We start from the raw sequence: 19,769 nt of genomic DNA, 5'->3' as shown, positions 1-19,769 counted from the left end.
ACTTAGATTTCAACACCCTGGCCCTTCCTAACATCAACTGTGCACTCCAACACCTAAATTTAAAATACTCCCAACCACTCTTCAAAAGGTCCCTGCAGTAGACATAAAAACATTTACAAATATGAACAAGCTTTTCCCCATACCTACCAAACAGCATTCTATTACCTCCATTTTTCTAATTGTTTTTAAAGTTTCAGTGATCATGAAATTTGCCATTTACCAAGCTAAGAACTCTAACTTACTTACACTACATCACATACATCAATCGTACACAACATCCAAATATCTAAGTCAGATGTTCCGTGATGCACGGATTTCCATGGGTCCTCTGGGAGGACTCATGAGGTCAAAACTGTTTTCTATAGTAAGGCATTACCTGCCTGCTCTGATGACATCTGCACTGTAGGTGAAAAGCAATGGTAAATTTGCTGAAGCCTTAGCAAGAATCAAGGCAGTGACTCTAAACTGCCACTGCATCCAGAGGGAGCCAGTTTCACTAAACAAATTTACTCCTTATGATAAAGGAATAAAATTACTATTTTTATTAAGTCTTGATCTTTGGCCACATCTTTTTAATATTATGTGACAAAACAGGAAAGATGCATACAACACTTCTCATTTATACCAAAGTATGCTGGTTGTGTGGAGGAAAGCAATTGAGTTGCAAGCTAAACTGGCTGCTTTTTCATGGAATACCATTTTTACACTTAAGAACACCTGGTAAACTACGGTTCTTCAGACTTGGGTATTTGGCAGACAACTTCCCCAAACTGAACAAAGTGAGCAGATCACTTCAAGAAAATAACTGATAATATTTGTTGCCTATGATAAAATTTCAGCTTTCAAGTGAAAATTAAAAGTGTGGTGGACTTAGATCTGTCATCAGGAGCCTGACAGTTTCCTAGTGCTTACAGATGTTTCTCAGATCAGTGGATATTAAATAAAGTGATCTTTTTATATTGTGTAATGAAATGTGTCAACAGTTGGGAGACCTGCATAATTCAGTGACCCAATATTTTCCAAATGATCCATCAGTGAATATTTTTAACGTTTCTCAGTTTTAACTTCTAATATGGTAAATACCGATAGAAATAACACACAAACAAAAGTCCTTCAAGATCTTCAGCAACTTTTAAGAGTGTGAAGGGGTCCTGAGACCAACAGCTTTGAGAACCGGCGGTCTAAGTTACTGTTACACAATAAAGTAAGGGAGATCATCTTCAGGAAGTTCCTAAGTCATGTAATTCTTTCTCCCCCTTTTTAGTACCTTTCCAAAAGAGTCTCAGCATTCCCATCAGTGAAGAGCAGGCCTATAGACTTTTCATGTGTTGAAGAAGAAAGGAGGAGGAGGAATAGAATAAAACAATTGGGATTTACTATTAGAAAGGAACTTTTATTACTTTTTTTTTTTTTTAGAGACAGGGACTCACTCTCTCACCCAGGCTGGAGTGCAGTGGCACGATGATAGCTCACTGCGGCCTGAACTCCCGGGCTCAAGCGATCCTCCCGCCTTGGTCTCCCAAGCAGCTGGGACGAGACGCGCGCACTACCACACCTGGCTAGAAGGAATTTTTTTTTTTTTTTTTTTGAGACGGTGTCTCACTCTGTCGCCCAGGCAGGAGTGCAGTGGTGCGATGTCGGCTCACTGCAACCTCCGCCACCCGGGTACAAGTGATTCTCTGGCCTTAGCCTCCTGAGTAGCTGGGATTACAGGCGCGCACCACCACGCCCAGCTAATTTTTGTATTTTTAGTACAGACGGGGTTTCCCCATGTTTGCCAGGCTGGTCTCGAACTCCTGACCTCAGGTGATCTGCCCACCAAAGTGCTGGGATTACAGGTGTGAGCCACCGCGCCCGGCGGCCCTTCCTCCGTGTTTCAATTGGGCACAAACCCTTCTTCATAAGGCGACAGAAGGGAACTCTCAGGAGCACTGGGGCACGTCCGCAGAATGCCGACAGGTGGGAGCGAGGATGGGGGCAATTAGGTAAACTGGAGGAAAACAGGGTCAGTCGGGGGAAAACAGCCAAAGCCTCGGGTTTTCCTGCAATTCCCACACCTGCATCCCTGAGGCTCCCAAGTGGTCACCGGAAGGAAGGCCGTGAGGTTAAGTTGCCCGGGTCCTTGGCGTTTTGAACAAAGAATTGGACAAAACGCACAAAAAAAGTAACAAAACACAGGAATGAAGCAGCAAACGCAGGGACTTATTAACGCGAGAAAGCACTCCACAGTGTGTGAGTGGGCCCCAGCAAGCGGCTGGAGGCCCCGGTTACAAAGTCTTCTGGGTTTTAGGTACTCGTCCTGAGGTCCCTATCAGCTACCCCTTATCTGGATGGTCTGTGGCTAAAGACTAAGGTGAACTGGCGCCCTATGCAGATGAAGGGATGGCCCGTGTTTGGCCCGCGGCCAATGCAGGGCACATTGCCTTCCCATCTGAGAGGTGGTGGAAAGGGAGGGATGCGGGGAGAGCAGCAGCCTGGAGCCTTTGCTTCTCGGTGTTGGGAAGATGAGAATTTTTCTTTTGGTTTGGCTTTTGGACGTGGGCGTTAATTGGCCTCAGGTTCCCGTCCCCAGACCCAGGTGTTTTCCTTTTGATCCAGCTTTGGGAAGTCAGCACGAATTGGACTCAAGTTCCTTGCCCTCAGACCCTATTCTCCAGCCTCAGAGTGAGATGCCAAGGGTTGGATCTAAAGGGGGCCTAACAGGGATAGTGGCAGGACACTCGCTAAGCCCCTTCCCCGCCCCGAATCCTCTGAGTATCCTCACCCTCACCCCAAAACCCCGACACACACACTCTCAACTCTTACATCCCGACCCCCACGACCGCAGGGTCCTCACCACCAGCAGGTTCCTGTCCTCCACCAGCTGCCGCTTCCGAAGGATCTCTGATTTTAGAATGTCCATCTCGCCGCCAGAATTTAAACTCCAGTTTCCCGCTCCAGCTCCTCGAACCCAGCCTCACCCGGCCGGCGGCCGCGAATCCACTGAGTATAAGGAACAACAAGCCCAAACACCTGAGGACAACAACTAACAGGAGCCGCTTCCGGCGGAAGCTGGGATGAGAGAGATGAGGGAAGAGAGCGCCCCAGGGCGCCTGTGGTGGCGAAAGCAGCTGTGCGTGAGTGCCCACTGGCGGCGCCCTCCGGCAGCGCGCCTGTAGTTTCCCCTCGAGAGGTTTACGTGAACGTGGGCGGAAACCCGCGTCTTTACAGTACTCTCTGCACCTGCTAGTTCAGTTCCAAAAGCCTCTCGAAGAACGCCTCAATAATGCCAGTTAAATCAAGATCTTTATTAACTGGAAATTTACATTAGGGTTTCTGAAGTTACTTGCTTGCAAAATAAGTGTACTAAAGGACGAGAAAAATCTAAATAATAATACTAACCTGTAAAAATAGAGTGAAAGGGCAGTGTTCATTACTAGTCTGTTCAATTTCCTGTGAACTTAAACGACTACATCCATTTAAGGCAGTTTGGAAGTCAATTTATCTCCACTCCCTCTGTTTTAGATTGCTTACCAATCTTGGTGATAATTGAACATTTACCTCAAGCCAACTAATCACTTTTTTGGTCATGTGTTCAGCAATCAAGATTTTTCAGTGACATGATTGGAGATGTAATCAGAAATTCCTTTTCTTTTTTTTAATCCAACCCAAGGGAAAAATAGTTAAATTGAAGAGAAAAATTATGTCAGAGATTTTTTAAGTCCCTAACATTTGTTTACAGTGGACTTATTTTTTTCATGTCATTGAAGCACGTTTAAAAATTGTTTTTGTTAAATCATAATTGAACAATATTTGACATTTTGTTTTTCTTACTCAAAAAAGGTAAGAAATATCATTCTGTTGAGTCAGCTGATAATGGGTAAAATGCTTTATGAAACAAAAAAATGAACAATTGAATTGTTTATTTCAATTTAGAAGGTCTTTGGGGGGGGGTTGATACTTCATCTAAAAGATATCTGAGGCCGGACGTGGTGGCTCACCCCTGTAATCCCAGAACTTTGGGAGGCCGAGGTGGTCAGATCACCTGAGATCAGGAGTTCAAGACCAGCCTGGCCAACAGGGTGAAATCCCGTCTCTACTAAAAATACAAAAATTAGCCAGGCATGGTGGCAGGTGCCTATAGTCCTAGATACTCAGGAGGCTGAGACAGGAGAATTGCTTGAACCTGGGAGGTGGAGGTTGCAGTGAGCCGGGATCATGCCACTGCAGTTCAGCCTGGGTGACAGGGAAAGACTTTGTCTCAAAAACAAAACAAAATAAAATAAAATATACCTGACTTTTGCCAGAAATAAGCCAACATGGGAAAATGTCCTTGAACTAAATATGGCAACACTCTTGCCTGAATATGGATTTCCCTCACTAATTCAATGAGCAAATAATAATTTATTAGCATTTTCCTGATTTAGGGATTAGGGATTGTTAGACACACACACAAAAAAACCTGAAGGGTTAAGACAGATGACAGTAACAGCAATGGATATTTACAGAGAACACAACGGCTGGCCACCTGGGAAACTGTCAGTGTAAATAAGAGAAGGTACTAGCTACAGTTAACAGCCTCCTCTTACATTTTAGACTTTCGTTGATTTCTATGTTTATGTAAACATGTGCACTCAATCCTGATTAAGGCCTGAGATCAAAGAGTGATAGAGAGAAATACTTGAACAAGCAACTGACAAGCAAGCTTTTCAATTCAAAAGGAAGGAAAAAAGATATCCAGGGTCTTTTAGAAATACTTAAAAGAGGCCAGGCACAGTGGCTCACGCCTGCAATCCGAGCGCTTTGGGAGGCCAAGGCAGGCGGATCAACTGAGGTCAGGAGTTTGAGACCAGCCTGGCCAACATGGTGAAACCCTGTCTCTACTACAAAAATTAGCTGGGCGTGGTGGCACGCACCTGTAGTCCCAGCTACTCAGGAGGCTGAGGCAGAAGAATTGCTTTAACCTGGGAGGTGGAGGGTGCAGTAAGCCAAGATCGCGCCACTGCACTCCAGCCTGCATGACAGGGTGAGACTCTGTCTCAAAAAAAAAAAAAAAAAAGAAAAAGAAAGAAAAGAAAAGAAAAGAAACGCTTAAAAGAACAAATCACCCTGACCCTAAGAGAGACCACATTCATTTAAAAAAACATGCATCCCATTTCATCACAATCATTATTTTAAAAGTGAAATATTGGGACTGGGTACAGAGGCTCACACTTGTAATCCCAGCACTTTGGGAAGCTGAAGCGGGAAGATCACTTGAGCACAGGAGTTCAAGGCTGCAGTGAGCATTGATCACGCCACTGCACTCCAGCCTGAGTGACAGAGTGAGACACTATCCCTAAAACAAAAATAAATAAATAAGAAATAAAAATGAAAAATTGGAAACAACCCAAGTGTTCTAAATGGAGGAATAGTTAAATAAAATATAGTTTATACATACAACCAAATAATATGGCATCATTAAAAACCATGTTTTTAAAAATTCAGTGGTATGGGAATGCTCATGATACAATGTTCGGTCCAAAAGTAGCATAATGAAACTTTATAGCATACAGTCTCTGCTTTTTAACAAAAACATAGACGTATGCTTTTTAACAAAAACATATAGACATAATAAAACGTTGATTGGAAGGAAACGTACCAAAATACCAAGTTTTTATCTGGACAGTAGAACAATTGGAGATTCTTATTTTCTGCTTTATACCACAATTTGGTACAAATCTCATAATATGGGGGGGAAAATTCAGGTATCAGTCTTTTTCTGTTTAATTATTATTTAGACTATTTATAAATTTTCTAGCATGTCTACTTTAGACATTGTATATGATAAATTTTGAAGAGTACCTATAAAAGAAAGCAAAGGATTAGACAAAGAATTTTTTAAATTTCCATAGTTATTCAATCCAATATTTAAGTATCTTACATATGAGCTCTATATTACATTAGCTTCTGTGACCTAAACCAAAACGTGGACCCTGCCCGCAAAGAGATAGCCAGTTAGTTGGGGAATCAAGAAATAGATCTTAAAAAGTTAAATTATGTAAGATTTAATAGTGTATATGTGGCTATAATTGCAGAAATTAAAAATCAGTCATCTTCTTAAAGAAAAAAGGGTAAAAATCAGTACAGGATTGATGAGATATTCCTCTGTAGAGGTAATTCATCCTAGGAAATTATTTGTCATTTCTGGAGACTGGAGGGAAATGCCAAATTGAATCAGGATCACCTGGATTTGTTTTGTGGCTGCCCTAAAAGATGGAATGTAACTTAAACAGCAAAGAAAAGCTCTATGATTCAATACAGTGGCTCTCAATCCTTAACATGCTTCAGGATAACCTGGAGGACTTTTTGAAACACAGACGGCTGGTCCCCAACCCCAGAAATTGTCTTTCTGTAGGCTTGGGGTGGAACCCAAGAATTTGCTTTTTGAACAAACTCCCAAAGGAGATGGATGCTGTTGATCCAGGGACCTCATTTTGAGAACTGCTGACCTAATATATTATTTTGTCATCTCCTGGGGGGAAAAGAGTGCATTTGCAGTCTGAAATGCAGTCTGCACGAATCTTCAGAATCAGAGCAGAGCGGGAAGGCTGGGTCGGTGGTATCTGCAGCACGGTGACGGGCACCTCAAAGGGCGCCCGTCCACTCCCAGTAATGCTGCTTCTGGGAATTTCCTAATGGCAAGGGGGCAGGCTCCATCCAGATCCAGCCACCTTACAAAACTGCTTTGTAGGGTTAGGCCACAGAGAATGACTGATCCAATCTGGGACAATCAGAGTCCCTTCCCTAGAAAACTAAAATTGGAATGGAGTGGATCCTTTCAAGACTCAGGATATATAAAATGTGAATTCCAGAGTGACAGCCACTTCAGCCAGGCTGGTGCATACCGTCCCACAAGAGCCAATTGTTACGTTTTTGAGAATTTTGTGTCAGTTGTCAAACTTAGCAATTATTAAAAATCAAATGAGTTTACTTGTAATCAAATAAATCATATTATAAATGAAGGTAATAAATACACAGAACCTAATTCTTATTTTACTACATTTTTACTATTATGCTCTTGGAGTTATTTATGACTGTTGTATCTTTGCAGTGGAAATACTATAAAATGGTGGCTCCTGCAGACCTCTTACCAGTTCCAGGCTTGAGGATCCCACCTTGGCAACTGGAAATCAACCACAGTGACTGTATTAGTCAGGGTTCTCCAGAGAAACAGAGCTGCTAGGATATACAGGTATTTATCAGAAGAGATTTATTATGGGAATTGGCTCACGCAATTATGGAAGCTGTGAAGTCCCACAATCCTGCCATCTGCAAGCTGAAGAACCCGGAAAGCCAGGGGCATAATTCAGATGGAGTCTGGGGGCCTGAGAACAGGAAGGTGGATGGTTGAGCTGGCTGAGCTAGCATAAGTCCCAGAGTCTGAAGGCCCAAGAACCAGGAATTCTGATGTCCAAGGAGAGTAAAAGGCGATGTCCAGCTCAAGAAGACAGAGACAGGCCAGGCATGGTGGCTCATGCCTGTAATCCCAACATTTTGGGAGGCCGAGGCTCAGTTGAGGCCAGGTGTTCAAGACCAGCCTGAGCAACATAGCAAGAACCCATCTCTACAATAGAATTCACCCTTCTTCTTCTCTCCTGGCCCTCAACAAATTGGATGATGCCCACGCATGACTCAGTCCACCAATTAAAATGCTAATATCTTCCAGAAACATGTTCAGGAACACACCCAGAAATAATGTTTTACCGGGGATCTGGGTGGGCATCCCTTAGGCCCATCAAGTTGACACAGAAAGTTAACCATCACACAGGGAGTATTTACACCACAGAAATTGACAAACTGTTGATCTATTGTTTTGTTGGCTGTCTAAACTTTAAAGCTTGTGGAGAAAATGTTCACAATACAGATCAGGGTTTTTCAACCTTGGGTCCCATAATTCCTTATTGAGGGATGCCTCTGACCTCATGTCATTAGACACCAGTCACATCCCTTCCCTAGTTGTGACAACCAAAAAAAAAAAAAATCTCTGGATCGCCAAATGTCCTTTGAAAAACCAAATCTCTCTCTAGTGGAGAACCACTGATACAAATTAAATTCGTTTATTTATTTATTGAGACAAAGTTTCCCTCTGTCACCCAGGCTACAGTGCAGTGGCATAATCTCGGCTCAATGCAACCTCCACCTCCTGGGCTCAAGGGATTCTTGTGCCTCAGCCTCCCGAGTAGATGGGACTGCAGGCATGCACCACCACACCCAGCTAATTTTTGTATTTTTAGTAGAGATGGGGTTTCGCCATGTTGGCCAGGCTGGTCTTGAATTCCTTGCCTCAAGTGATCTGTCGGCCTCGGCCTCCCAAAGAAAAATTAAATGTAAAAGTGTTGTGTCTGTAGCCATTACTTAGTAAATAGGACAAAAAAATGAGGAAATAGTCTTCTAGTATTTGAAAACTATCATCTGATTCAATCGAGTCTCTCCTGTCATTGACAAACAAGTGAAGTTCTGACATACATCTTCGTTGTTTCACTTTTGTCTTATTCATTGTTTGAAGCCAAAATATCAGCCAGCGTTCATGTCAGACGGAGCTGGACATGTTCATCAATTATAACCATAGGTTGGCTAGGAATGCTGGAGTGTTGCAAAAATCAATGAAAGCAATTCTGGGAGAATCAATGGGCTATATGGAATTTACAATAAAGATTATTGTGCAGTTTATTATTATTTATAAATTGTGTCCTCTGCATGCTTTATGTCAGTAAAAATTATATGAATATATGTGCACACCTTTTTTTTCCCCCAAGAGGTGATATTTTAAATATTTCCAGTACAGCACTGACCATGATCCATCTCCCATATTGGTTGGTTACCAGAAAATTGTTTAGCAAAGAAACTTGGAATATCAAGAAAAAAGAGTGAAATAGAGTTGCAAGAAGACACGTGAGGAGTAAACCATGAAGAATAATCCCTGCCCCCTGACCCCCGGATCTCCAGTTCTCTACTCTGGTTCTTCCTAGAGTCTGGCTTGTATCCCTGTCCCAAAAAATACCACTGAATCCGTCTACCATATTTTGGCATTTTTAAGGTGCTCTCTTTTTTTACATTTTAATGTTTCTGAATTCAGGATGCACCTTACAACCAATATGTTACAACCACCATAGTGAGGACTATGATGTTCTCTCCAGATATTCTCTTCAGGCCAATGCACCTGTCCCCAATCTGCTGGGAACAAGGGCTGCTGAGGGCACACAGCTACACCCTGCACTGGCATGACCCCAGGCCGCAGGGACCAGCCTCAGCTGCAGGGACCCACCTCAGCCAAGGTTACCACCTCTCCAAGGGGCATCCCAAACCAATGACTGATGTGGAGATTCAAAAGCCCAACTCCGTTGCCTCAACTCAACTCTAAAGGGTCATTCTATCTAGCTCCAGAGCTCGCCCCAGGAGCATGACAGAAGGTCTCAGCAGCAACTTCTTTGCAGTCCAGCTTCTCCCTCTGCCAAACCCAGCCTTCCTCATTTCCTTACAGATGCATCTCCAAGAGGATTCCCAAAGAAACACAACCGTTTGCTCACAAAGTAAAGAAATGTTTTGTTCTGGACTCATGGGTATGCTTATCCATTTGGTAGGGAATTATTAAATTGGTATTCTAGTTTTTACATCAATTATTTTTGTGGATATGGCTAATGAGAGTTGCTCCCTGGCCCGGTCCAAGTCTGGTAACACCAACAGAATTGAATTTAAGAGTGTTAAAAGTTGAACCGGGCGCAGTAGCTCACGCCCGTAATCCCAGTACTTTGGGAGGCCTAGGTGGGCGGATCACCTGAGGTCAGGAGTTCAAGACCACCCTGGCCAACATGGTAAAGCTCAGTCTGTACTAAAAATACAAAAATTAGCCAGGTGTGGTGACGGGGACCTGTAATCTCAGCTATTTGGGAGGCTGAGGCAGGATAATGGCTTGAACCCAGGAGGTGGAGTTTGCAGTGAGTGGAGATCGCACCATTGCACTCCAGCCTAGGTGACAACAGTGAAACTCCATCTCAAAAAAAAAAAAAAAGAATGTTAAAAGTTGAGAAGATCTTGGATCCTGGTAGATCTGCAAATATCAGTCAGCCCTGTGATGCCCCAGGCTGAGACTGACACCAGCTGACAACCCCCAGTGCCATCTTTTTTTCTTGAACATTCACAGTAATCAGATGGGGGGCAGCCCATATACCATAGCCAGTGCCCTTTTCTTGTTCCATGCCATTTCTTGTCTGCTGTTATCTGTCCTTCTATTCTCTTTCTCCCAAATCTTTTATACTGTTTTATTAGTGGTATATTTGAAATAAAATGAATTAAAGAGGGAGGTCAAGAGAAAAAATTCAAGATTAGATTAAGAAAGGAGGCTAGGTACCATGGCTCACACCTCTAATCCCAGCACTTTGGGAGGCCGAGACGGGCAGATCACTTAAGGTCAGAATATCAAGACCATCGTGGCCAATATGGTGAAATCCCGCCTCTACTAAAAATACAAAAATTAGCTGGTGTGGTGGCACGTACCTGGAATCCCAGCTACTCGGGAGGCTGAGGCAGGAGAATCACTTGAATCCAGGAGGCAGAGTTTGCAGTGAGCCAAGATCGCGCCAGTACACTCCAGCCGGGGTGACAGAGTGAGATTGAGGAAGAAGAAGAAGAAGAGGAGGAGGAGGAGGAGGAGGAAGAAGAAGAAGGAGGAGAAGAAGAAGAAGAAGAAGAAGAAGAAGAAGAAGAAGAAGAAGAAGAAGAAGAAGAAGAAGAAGAAGAGGAGGAGGAAGAAAGAAGAAGAAGAAGAAGAAGAAGAAGAAGAAGAAGAAGAAGAAGAAGAAGAAGAAGAAGAAGAAGAAGAAGAAGAAAAGAAGAAGAAGAAGAAAAGGGAGAGGGAGAGGGAGTAAAGAAAGAAAGAGGAAAGAGAAAGAAAGAAAGAAAGAAAGAAAGAAAGAAAGAGAGAGAGAGAGAGAAAGAAAGAAAGAAAGAAAGAAAGAAAGAAAGAAAGAAAGAAAGAAAGAGAAAGAAAGAAAGAAGAAAGAAAGAGAAGGAAGGAAGGAAGGAAGGAAGGAAGAAAGAAAGAAGAAATAATAACTAAGAATGCAAAAGTGCTTGAAGGAAATGTGAGAAATACTGCCTGCAACTCAATGGCAATAAACTTGAAAACCTAGAAGAAATGGATGATTTCTTAGCAAAAATCTAAGTTACCACTATTAACCAAGAAAGAGTAGAAAACTTAAATAAGCAAATGGAACAGAGAGAAAGCAATGTGATTGTAGACCCCCATTTATAAAGGCGCCAGATCCAGAAGTTTTCCTGTTGAGATCTATGCAGCCTTTGAAGAAGAAATACTTCTAACATGATTTGAGCAAGTTATTCTCAGACTTTTTGGTCTCAGAACCCCTTTCCATTTTTAAAAATTCTTGAGGACCCCCTAAAAGCTTTGTGTCGGTTATAGCTCTTGATATTTGTCACATTAGAAACAAAAACAGAAATTTTTAAAAATTAATTCATTTAAAATCATATAATGAACTCATTATGTATTAATACAAACAACATGTTTTCATGAAAAGCAATTGTAGTTTCAAAAAATTTAATGAGAAAAGTGTCATTATTTTACACTATTGCAAACTTCCTTAACGTCTAGCTTAGTGGAAGAACACAGGATTCTCCTATCTACTTCTCTGTTCAATCTATTACAGTATATTATATTGGTTGAAGTATATAAAGAAAATCTAGCCTCACAGAGATACGTAGTTGGAACAGGGAAAAGTATCTTAATTATCATGGAAATTCTTCTTTGATATTACCTCCAAGCTTGAGTAGCAGTTATTTTTTAAGAGTTAGTTGCAATGTGGAATCTGAAACATTAAAATTCATTGGTCTATCTTGAATTTTAGATGGATCTTTTACTCATATGTGATTTTGTAACAGAATCCATTGGTCATTTGGAAAGTATGAGTTCAGTGATCTATGCAGATCTTCCAAATGTTGACGCATTTTATTATACAGTGTTTTAAAAATCACATTCATTAATACCACCTCCTCCATCTCATCAAAAAAAAAAAGCCTTTTTTGTTGTTTTGTTTTGAGACAGTCTTGCTCTGTCGTCAGGCTGGAGGGATCTTGGCTCACTGCAACCTCCACCCTTCAGGATCAAGCAATTCTCCCTCAGCCTCCCAAGTAGCTGGCATTACAGGTGCGTGCCATCACGCCCGGCTAACTTTTGTATTTTTAGTAGGGCCACGGTTTCACCATGTTGGCCAGACTGGTTTCGAACTACTGACCTCAAGTGATCCACCTGCCTCAGCCTCCCAAAGTGCTGGGATTACAGGCGTGAGCCACCACACCTGGCCAGAAAAGCCTTTTAATCCCTGGGCAGACATCAAGCTCATGGTGACAGGTGCAACTTTCCAAAATGCTAATTTTTACTGAAAGCTCACTTTTATCACTAGCAACAAATATCGTCTGGTGTTTTCCTCAAATGACAGGCTAACTTTGTTCATTTGCAAAAAAATGTCCACCGGAGAGTATAAATTAGTTCAATCATTGTGGAAAACAGTGTGGTGATTCTTCAAGGATCTAGAACTAGAAATACCATTTGACCCAGCAATCCCATTACTGGGTATATACCCAAAGGATTATAAATCATTCTACAATAAAGACACATTCACGCATATGTTTATTGCAGCACTATTCACAATAGCAAAGACTTGGAACCAACCCAAATGTCCATCAGTGATAGACTGGATTAAGAAAATGTGGCAAATATACACCATGGAATGTTATGCAGCCATAAGAAAGGATGAGTTCACGTCCTTTGCAGGGACATGGATGAAGCTGGAAACCCTCATTCTCAGCAAGCTATCACAAGATCAGAAAACCAAACACCACATGTTCTTACTCGTAAGTGGTAGTTGAACAATGAGAACACATGGACACAGGGAGGGGAACATTACACACTGGGGCCTGCGAGGGGTGGAGGGATAGGGGAGGGATAACATTAGGAGAAATACCTAATGTAAGTGATGGGTTGATGGGTGCAGCAAACCACCATGGCACGTGTATACCTATGTAACAAACCTGCACGTTCTACACATGTATCCCAGAACTTAAAGTATAAAAAAAAAGAAAAAAAATCACTCACACACACACAAGTGAGATGTCATAAAAAGAAAAAAAAATGTCCATCAGATACCAAACTCTGAATAACCATAGTTTGTCTATTGCTTATTCTTTCTAGTAAAAGCAATATTCCATGGGGAAACAAGCTAGTTCCATTTGCAATTCAATTGCACAATGCTTTTTCTAAAGCCAACCATCATACTTCTGTATGCAGCAGGTTGCTTTCTGTGTACTTCCTGTTTCATCACATAGAATATTAAAAAGATGCTTATTCAAGTGTCAAGATTATTAAAATTAATAATTTCTACTGCTTTATTGAAAACATGTTTAAGTGAAACTGGCCTTTTTTTTTAAATTTTCTTTCATGGGCATATGGCAGTGAAGACTGACGGCTAGTAAGGTTTCACACTGGTGTTTTGGTTCATGCTAATGTTACCAGCACACTGACTGTGGTTTTTGTACCTCCAGTGCAAATGTCAACGTAGTGAAAAGGGCAAATAATGTTAGCGTTATTGTAAAAATAGCTCTGACCTCACCAATCCCCTCAATGGACCACACTTTTGAGAACTGCCACTCTAAAATTATTCTAGACTACAGAAAAATTTGGAAAGCTCTCCAGGGCATCTTATGAAGCCATGATAAACTTCACACTGAAGCCTGATAAAGGACCAATGAAAAAACATATATACATCCTCATTGCATTTATGAACATAGATTGAAAACTTGTGCCTGCAAATAGAATTAAGCAGGGCATTAAAAAACACACTATGGGCTGGGCACAGTGGCTCACGCCTATAATCCCAGCACTTTGGGAGGCCGAGACAGGCAGACCATGAGGTCAGGAGATCAAGACCGTCCTGGCTAACATGGTGAAACCTCGTCTCTACTAAAAATACGAAAAATTACCTGGGCTTGGTGGCATGCGCCTGTAGTCCCAGCTACTCGGGAGGCAGAGGCAGGAGAATCACTTGAACCCGGGAAGCAAAGGTTGCAGTGAGCCAAGATCCTGCCACTGCACTCCAGCCTGGGCAACAGAGCGAGACTCCATTTCGAAACACCACACACACACACACACACACTATGACTAAGTAGGGTTTATTCCAAGGAAATCTACCTCAATAATTAACTACATTAACAAATTACAAGAGGAAAAATAAAGAATTATAATTTTTAAAAATCCTGAGAAGACATTTAATACAATGTAGGGGTCATTAATAATAATAATAATAACTCTGAGTAAAATAAATATAGGGAAATTATTTAAATATGGTAAGATTACTTAATCATATTCAATAGTAGACACCACTCTAAATGGTGAAATACTAAAACAATAAGATGTGGATCATCACTGTCAACATAATAATTCAATCTGTTTTAGATGTTCTATGAGTGAAATAAGAAAAAATTAAGAGTAAGTAAAAAATTGGAAAAATGGAGATAACGTTATTGCATTCTGCCAATGATTCAATCATTTTCCAAGAAAACCCTACAAGCCATTGAGTTTTTAAAAACTAGAATTAACAAGGAAATGTAATATAGCTGTATTCAAAATAAGTTTAAAATTGATATTTTTTCTGTGTATGCAATAATGAGATAGAAGTGGAAACAGGAAAATGTTACGTTTAAAAAGTACAAAATCTTAGAAATAAAGAACAAAAAAGTCCAGATTACGTGGGGAAAGATTTATAAAATGTTACTGAAGGATATAAAGCAACACCCAGATAAAGGAATGACAAAATATGTTACTGGCTAAGGAGGCAAAATAACATAAAATCAAATTTCCAAAAACTAATATAGAGAGTCCATGTTTCAGTTATAATTCCTCTTTTTTTTTTTTTAAGATGGACTCTCACTCTGTCACCCAGGCTGGAGTACAGTGGCAAATAATCTCGGCCCACTGCAACCTTCACCTCTCAGGTTCAAGCGATTCTCCTCCCTCAGCCTCCCGAGTAGCTGGAATTACAGGCACCCGCCAGCATGCCCAGCTAATTTTCGTATTTTTAGTAGAGATGAGGTTTCGCTATTTGGCCAGGCTGCTCTCAAACTCCTGACCTGAAGTGATCTGCCCGCCTCAGCCTCTCAAAGTGCTGGGATTACAGGCGTGAGCCGCTGCTCACAGCCTACGTGGGGAAAGATTTATAAAGTGACATCGAAGGATATAAAGCAACACCCAAATAAAGGAATAGCAAAATATGTTATCGGCTAAGGAGGCAAAATAACATAAAGTCAAATTTCCAGAAAGTAATATACAGAGTCCATGTTTCACTTAGAATTCTTATGGCACAGGGTTTTGTAATAGAAGAAACTGGCCTTCAAGATCATATGGAAGTATAAATTTCCAATAATAGTCATAAAAATTATGGAAAAGCATACTGAGTTTTTGCTTCTGAGCTAGAAGGCTAACTGCTATAAGAACTGCTCTCCTACCATAAACAACTACAAAAAAACCAGACAAAATATATAAAACAACTATTTCTCACATATTTGATAACCAGCAGCAAAGGGCTTCTCTTCTCTTCACGGAGAGAAAACACATAAGGTGAGCCGTACCTCATGGATTCCTGGATTCTTGGAATTCTGGATGCAGTTTCCAGGATACAGCACAGGGAGGAGAAACCCCAACAGAATCCACTTGTCTCACTGAGTAGAGGAAAAAGAAATTGCAGTTCTGGGAAACTGAAGTGAAATCCATGGAGCAGAATACTGGAAAGGAGAGAGAGGCACAGAGGAAGATCTCCAGAGATCTCCAGTGGGGACCCTTCAAATCAGTCACTGAATCCTGAGATGCATATGTTTGGGTGAAACTCCAAAGACCAGATCAAGAACTATAATTCAGCAGTGGGACATACCGTGCCCAGAGCTCATGTAGAAATGGGCATATACAAGGCATACGACAGGGTCCTCCAAAAGGAATTACCCAAGTAATGGGACTAATTATCCTTAGACTAAATCACTTCTCTAACTCATCCTAACAAAGCTTAAAAGCAAGCTTCAAAAGGATCAAACTAATTCCCAGTGACTTAACTACATGTCAGATAAAAGGCAAATATTTTTAAAGGAACACAGCAGAATGTATCACCCAACAACGTAAAAATTCACAGTATCCTGAGACTGAAACAAAATTGCCAGGCATGCAGGAAAATATAATCCATACCCAACAGAAAAGCCAATCAAAAGAAGTAAACCTAGAAATGACAGAGATGATGAAATAGTAAAAATCTTTAAAGCAGCTATTGTGCTCCAGATGCTCAAGAATGCAGAGAACACTTGAGCCCAGGAGTTGGAGACCAGTCTGGGCAACATAGCGAAACCCTGTCTCTACAAAAAGTACAAAGAAATTAGCCAGGCATGGTGGTGTACACTACTCTGGAGGTTGAAGTGGGAGGATTGCTTAAGCCTGGGAGGTCGAGGCTGCACCCTCCCACCCTCCTTCCTTCTGAATTTCTAAAGTCTATTATACCAGTGTGCATATCTTTGCATACCCATAGCTTCGCTCTCACTTACAAGTGAGAATATACTGTATTTGATTTTCTATTCCTGAGTTACTTCCCTGTGAACAATGGCCTTCAGCTTCATCCAAGTTGCTGAAAAGACATTATTTCATTTTTTACAGCTGAGTAGATTCTATGGTGTACATATACCACATTTTCTTTACCTGCTCATCGGTTGATGGGCACTTTGGTTGATTCCATATCTTTGCAATTGTGAATTGTGCTGTGATAAATATATATATGCAGGTGTCTTCTTGATAGAATGACTTCTTTTCCTTTGGGTAGATACCCAGTAGCCGGATTGCTGGATCAAATGGTAGATCTATTTTTGTTCCTTAAGAAGTCTCCATACCACTTTCCATACTTACATTCCCACCTTCCTTTTTCAGCATATCTGTGCCAACATCTATTGTTTTCTGACTTTGTTTTTTTTGTTTGTTTTTTTGTTTTTTTTGAGTTAGAGTTTCGCTCTTGTTGCCCAGGCTGGAGTGCAGTGGTGCAATCTCAGCTCACTGCAACCTCCGCCTCCTGGGTTCAAGTGATTCTCTTGCCTCAACCTCCCGAGTAGCTGGGATTACAGGCACCTGCCACCACACCCGGCTAATTTTTTGTATTTTTAGTAGAGACGGGATTTCGCCATGTTGGGCAGGCTGGTCTCGAACTCCTGACATCAGGTGATCTGCCCACTTCAGCCTCCCAAAGTGCAGGGATTACAGGCTTGAGCCACTGCACCCGGCCTGTTTTCTGACTTTTTAATAGTGGCGGTCTGGCTGGGGTAAGGTGGTATCTCCTTGTGATTTTAATTTGCATTTCCCTGATGATTAGTAATGCTGAGCATTTCTTCATATATTTGTTGGCCATTTGTATATCTTCTTTTGAGAAATGTCTGTTCATGTCATTTGCCTACTTTTTGATGGGATTATTTATTTTTCTGGCTGGTTTGTTTGAGTTCCTTGTAGATTCTGGCTATTAGTCCTTTGTTGGATGCATCGTTTGCAAATATTTTCTCCCATTCTGTGGGTTGTCTATTTACTCTGATGATTATTTCTTTTGGTGTGCAGAAGCTTTTTCAATTCGGTCCTATTTGTTTATTTATTTGTTGCATTTGCTTTTGGGGCCTTAGTCACAATTTATTTTCCTAGGCCAATGTCCAGAAGGGGTTTTCCTAGGTTTTCTTCTAGAATTTTTATAGTTTCAAGTCTTAAAGTCTTTGATCCATCTTGAGTTGATTTTTTTGTATGGTGAGAGACAGAGATCCAGTTTTATTCTTCTACATGTGGCTATCCAGTTTTCCCAGCACCATTTATTGAGTAGGTTGTCCTTTCCCCAATTTATGTTTCTGTATGTTTTGTTAAAGACCAGTTGGTTGTAAGTATTTGGCTTTACTTTTGATTTCTCCACTCTGTTCCATTGGTCTATGTATCTACTTTCATACCAGTACCATGCCATTTTGTTTAGTATAGCCTTGTAGTATAATTTGAAATCAGGTAATGTGATGCTTTCAGATTTGTTCTTTTTGCTTAGAATTGCTTTGGTTATTCAGGGACATAAAGTAGAACTTGTTCCAGATATGCAAAAGTGGTTCGACAAACAAAAATTGATTAATTAAAAATTAATCACTGTAATCCACTATATCAACTGGCTAACAAAAAAAAATCATGTGATCATCTTGATCGACACACACACACAGAGTGTTTGACAAAATCCAACACTCATTCGTGATAAAAACTTGCAGCAAAGTAGGAAAGAGCATTTACCAAAAACCTACAGTCACCATCATATGTAATGGTGAAAGACTGAATGTTTCCTTGTTGGGTTGGAGAAACAACCCAAATATATATATCAACTAATGAATGGATAAATGCACTGTAGTATCATTCATTCAAAGGAATTGTATTCTGAAATAAAGAAGGAATGAACATCTGATATGTGCAACAACATGGAAAGTCCCAAAACAGTATGTTAAGTGAAGTATTCCAGACACAGAATACTATATACTGCGTGATTCCATTTATATGAAATTTTAGGAGCATTAAAAATATAGTGATAGAAAGATTAGTTACTGCCAGGAGCTGGGGCTTGGGCTGGGAATTGACTGCAGAGGGTCATGAAGGAGCATTTTTTGGAGGAGGAGGGAAATGGAAATATTCTATATCATAGTGGTTAAAAAGACACATGCACCCCCTCCTTAAACATCTTATCCTCTGATATAGTCCATACTCTTCCTATTGTATCCACTCTTTAGCATCCTCTGTCACTGCATCCTTCTGTGTTAGCCATCACATCCAAAATATACAATCTTCACAGGATTGCACCAAAAAGAGCACTGTTGGCCGGGCGCAGTGGCTCAAGCCTGTAATCCCAGCACTTTGGGAGGCCGAGGTGGGTGGATCACCTGAGGTCAGGAGTTCGAGACCAGCCTGACTAATATGGTGAAACCCCGTCTCTACTAAAAATACAAAAATTAGCTGGGCACGGTGGTGTGTGCCTGTATTCCCAGCTACTCAGGAGGCTGAGACAGGAGAATTGCTTGAACCCAGGAGGCAGAGGAGGTTGCAGTGAGCTGAGATTGTCCCACTGCACTCCAGCCTGGGTGACAGAGACTCCATCTCAAAAAAAAAAAAAAGCACTGGTTATAACTATAGCTGCTGCAATTGACAGCACTTTCCAAAAGGAGGGACAGAACACTGAGAACATTGCAAGTGGCAGTAGTAATGGCCATGGGAAAAGCTGGCTATGAATGTCCCTCAAGTGTTAGAAATATCTATCAAGACACCATCATACACCACATTTCACCCAGTTTAATGTGAATTTTTTTTTTCAGTTTTAACTTCTCTGAAAAGGGGACATATTTTTTCAATTGATGACATCATGCAGTTATAATTGGGAATGTTTATTTTTCCTTCTTAGTGGTGAATTTTTTTAATGGTGCACTTTTTTAAAATTATACTTTAAGTTCTGGGGTACGTATGCAGAATGTGCAGGTTTGTTATATAGGTATACACGTGCCATGGTGGTTTGCTGCACCCATCGACCTGTCATCTACATTAGGTATTTCTCCTAATGCTCTCCCTCCCCCAGCCCCCCACCCTCCTACAGGCCCCAGTGTGTGATGTTCCCCTCCTGTATCCATGTGTTCTCATTGTTCAACTCCCACTTATGAGTGAGAACATG

The 19,769-nt window shown here is 41.2% G+C and overlaps 1 protein-coding gene across 2 annotated transcripts in view; it reads right to left on the bottom strand.

The window, feature by feature from the left end:
- PRPF18 (pre-mRNA processing factor 18) overlaps positions 1–3,053 on the bottom strand; it is a 44,071-nt gene extending 41,018 nt beyond the window's left edge. Inside the window, exon 1 of one of the 2 annotated variants that reach the window (XM_003257650.4) lies at positions 2,837–3,053. In XM_003257650.4, the coding sequence (XP_003257698.1) occupies positions 2,837–2,902 (66 nt within the window). In that variant the 5' untranslated portion in view covers positions 2,903–3,053. The remainder of the gene's footprint in view (positions 1–2,836) is intronic. The other variant, XM_030819296.1, reaches the window with a different exon arrangement.
- Positions 3,054–19,769: the final 16,716 nt, after the last annotated feature.

Source organism: Nomascus leucogenys, chromosome 9 (assembly GCF_006542625.1).
Source record: "Nomascus leucogenys isolate Asia chromosome 9, Asia_NLE_v1, whole genome shotgun sequence".
Classification (NCBI taxonomy): domain Eukaryota; kingdom Metazoa; phylum Chordata; class Mammalia; order Primates; family Hylobatidae; genus Nomascus; species Nomascus leucogenys.
The sequence above is the reverse complement of the archived record's forward strand: the minus strand, read 5'-3'. Positions and strand labels throughout refer to the sequence as shown.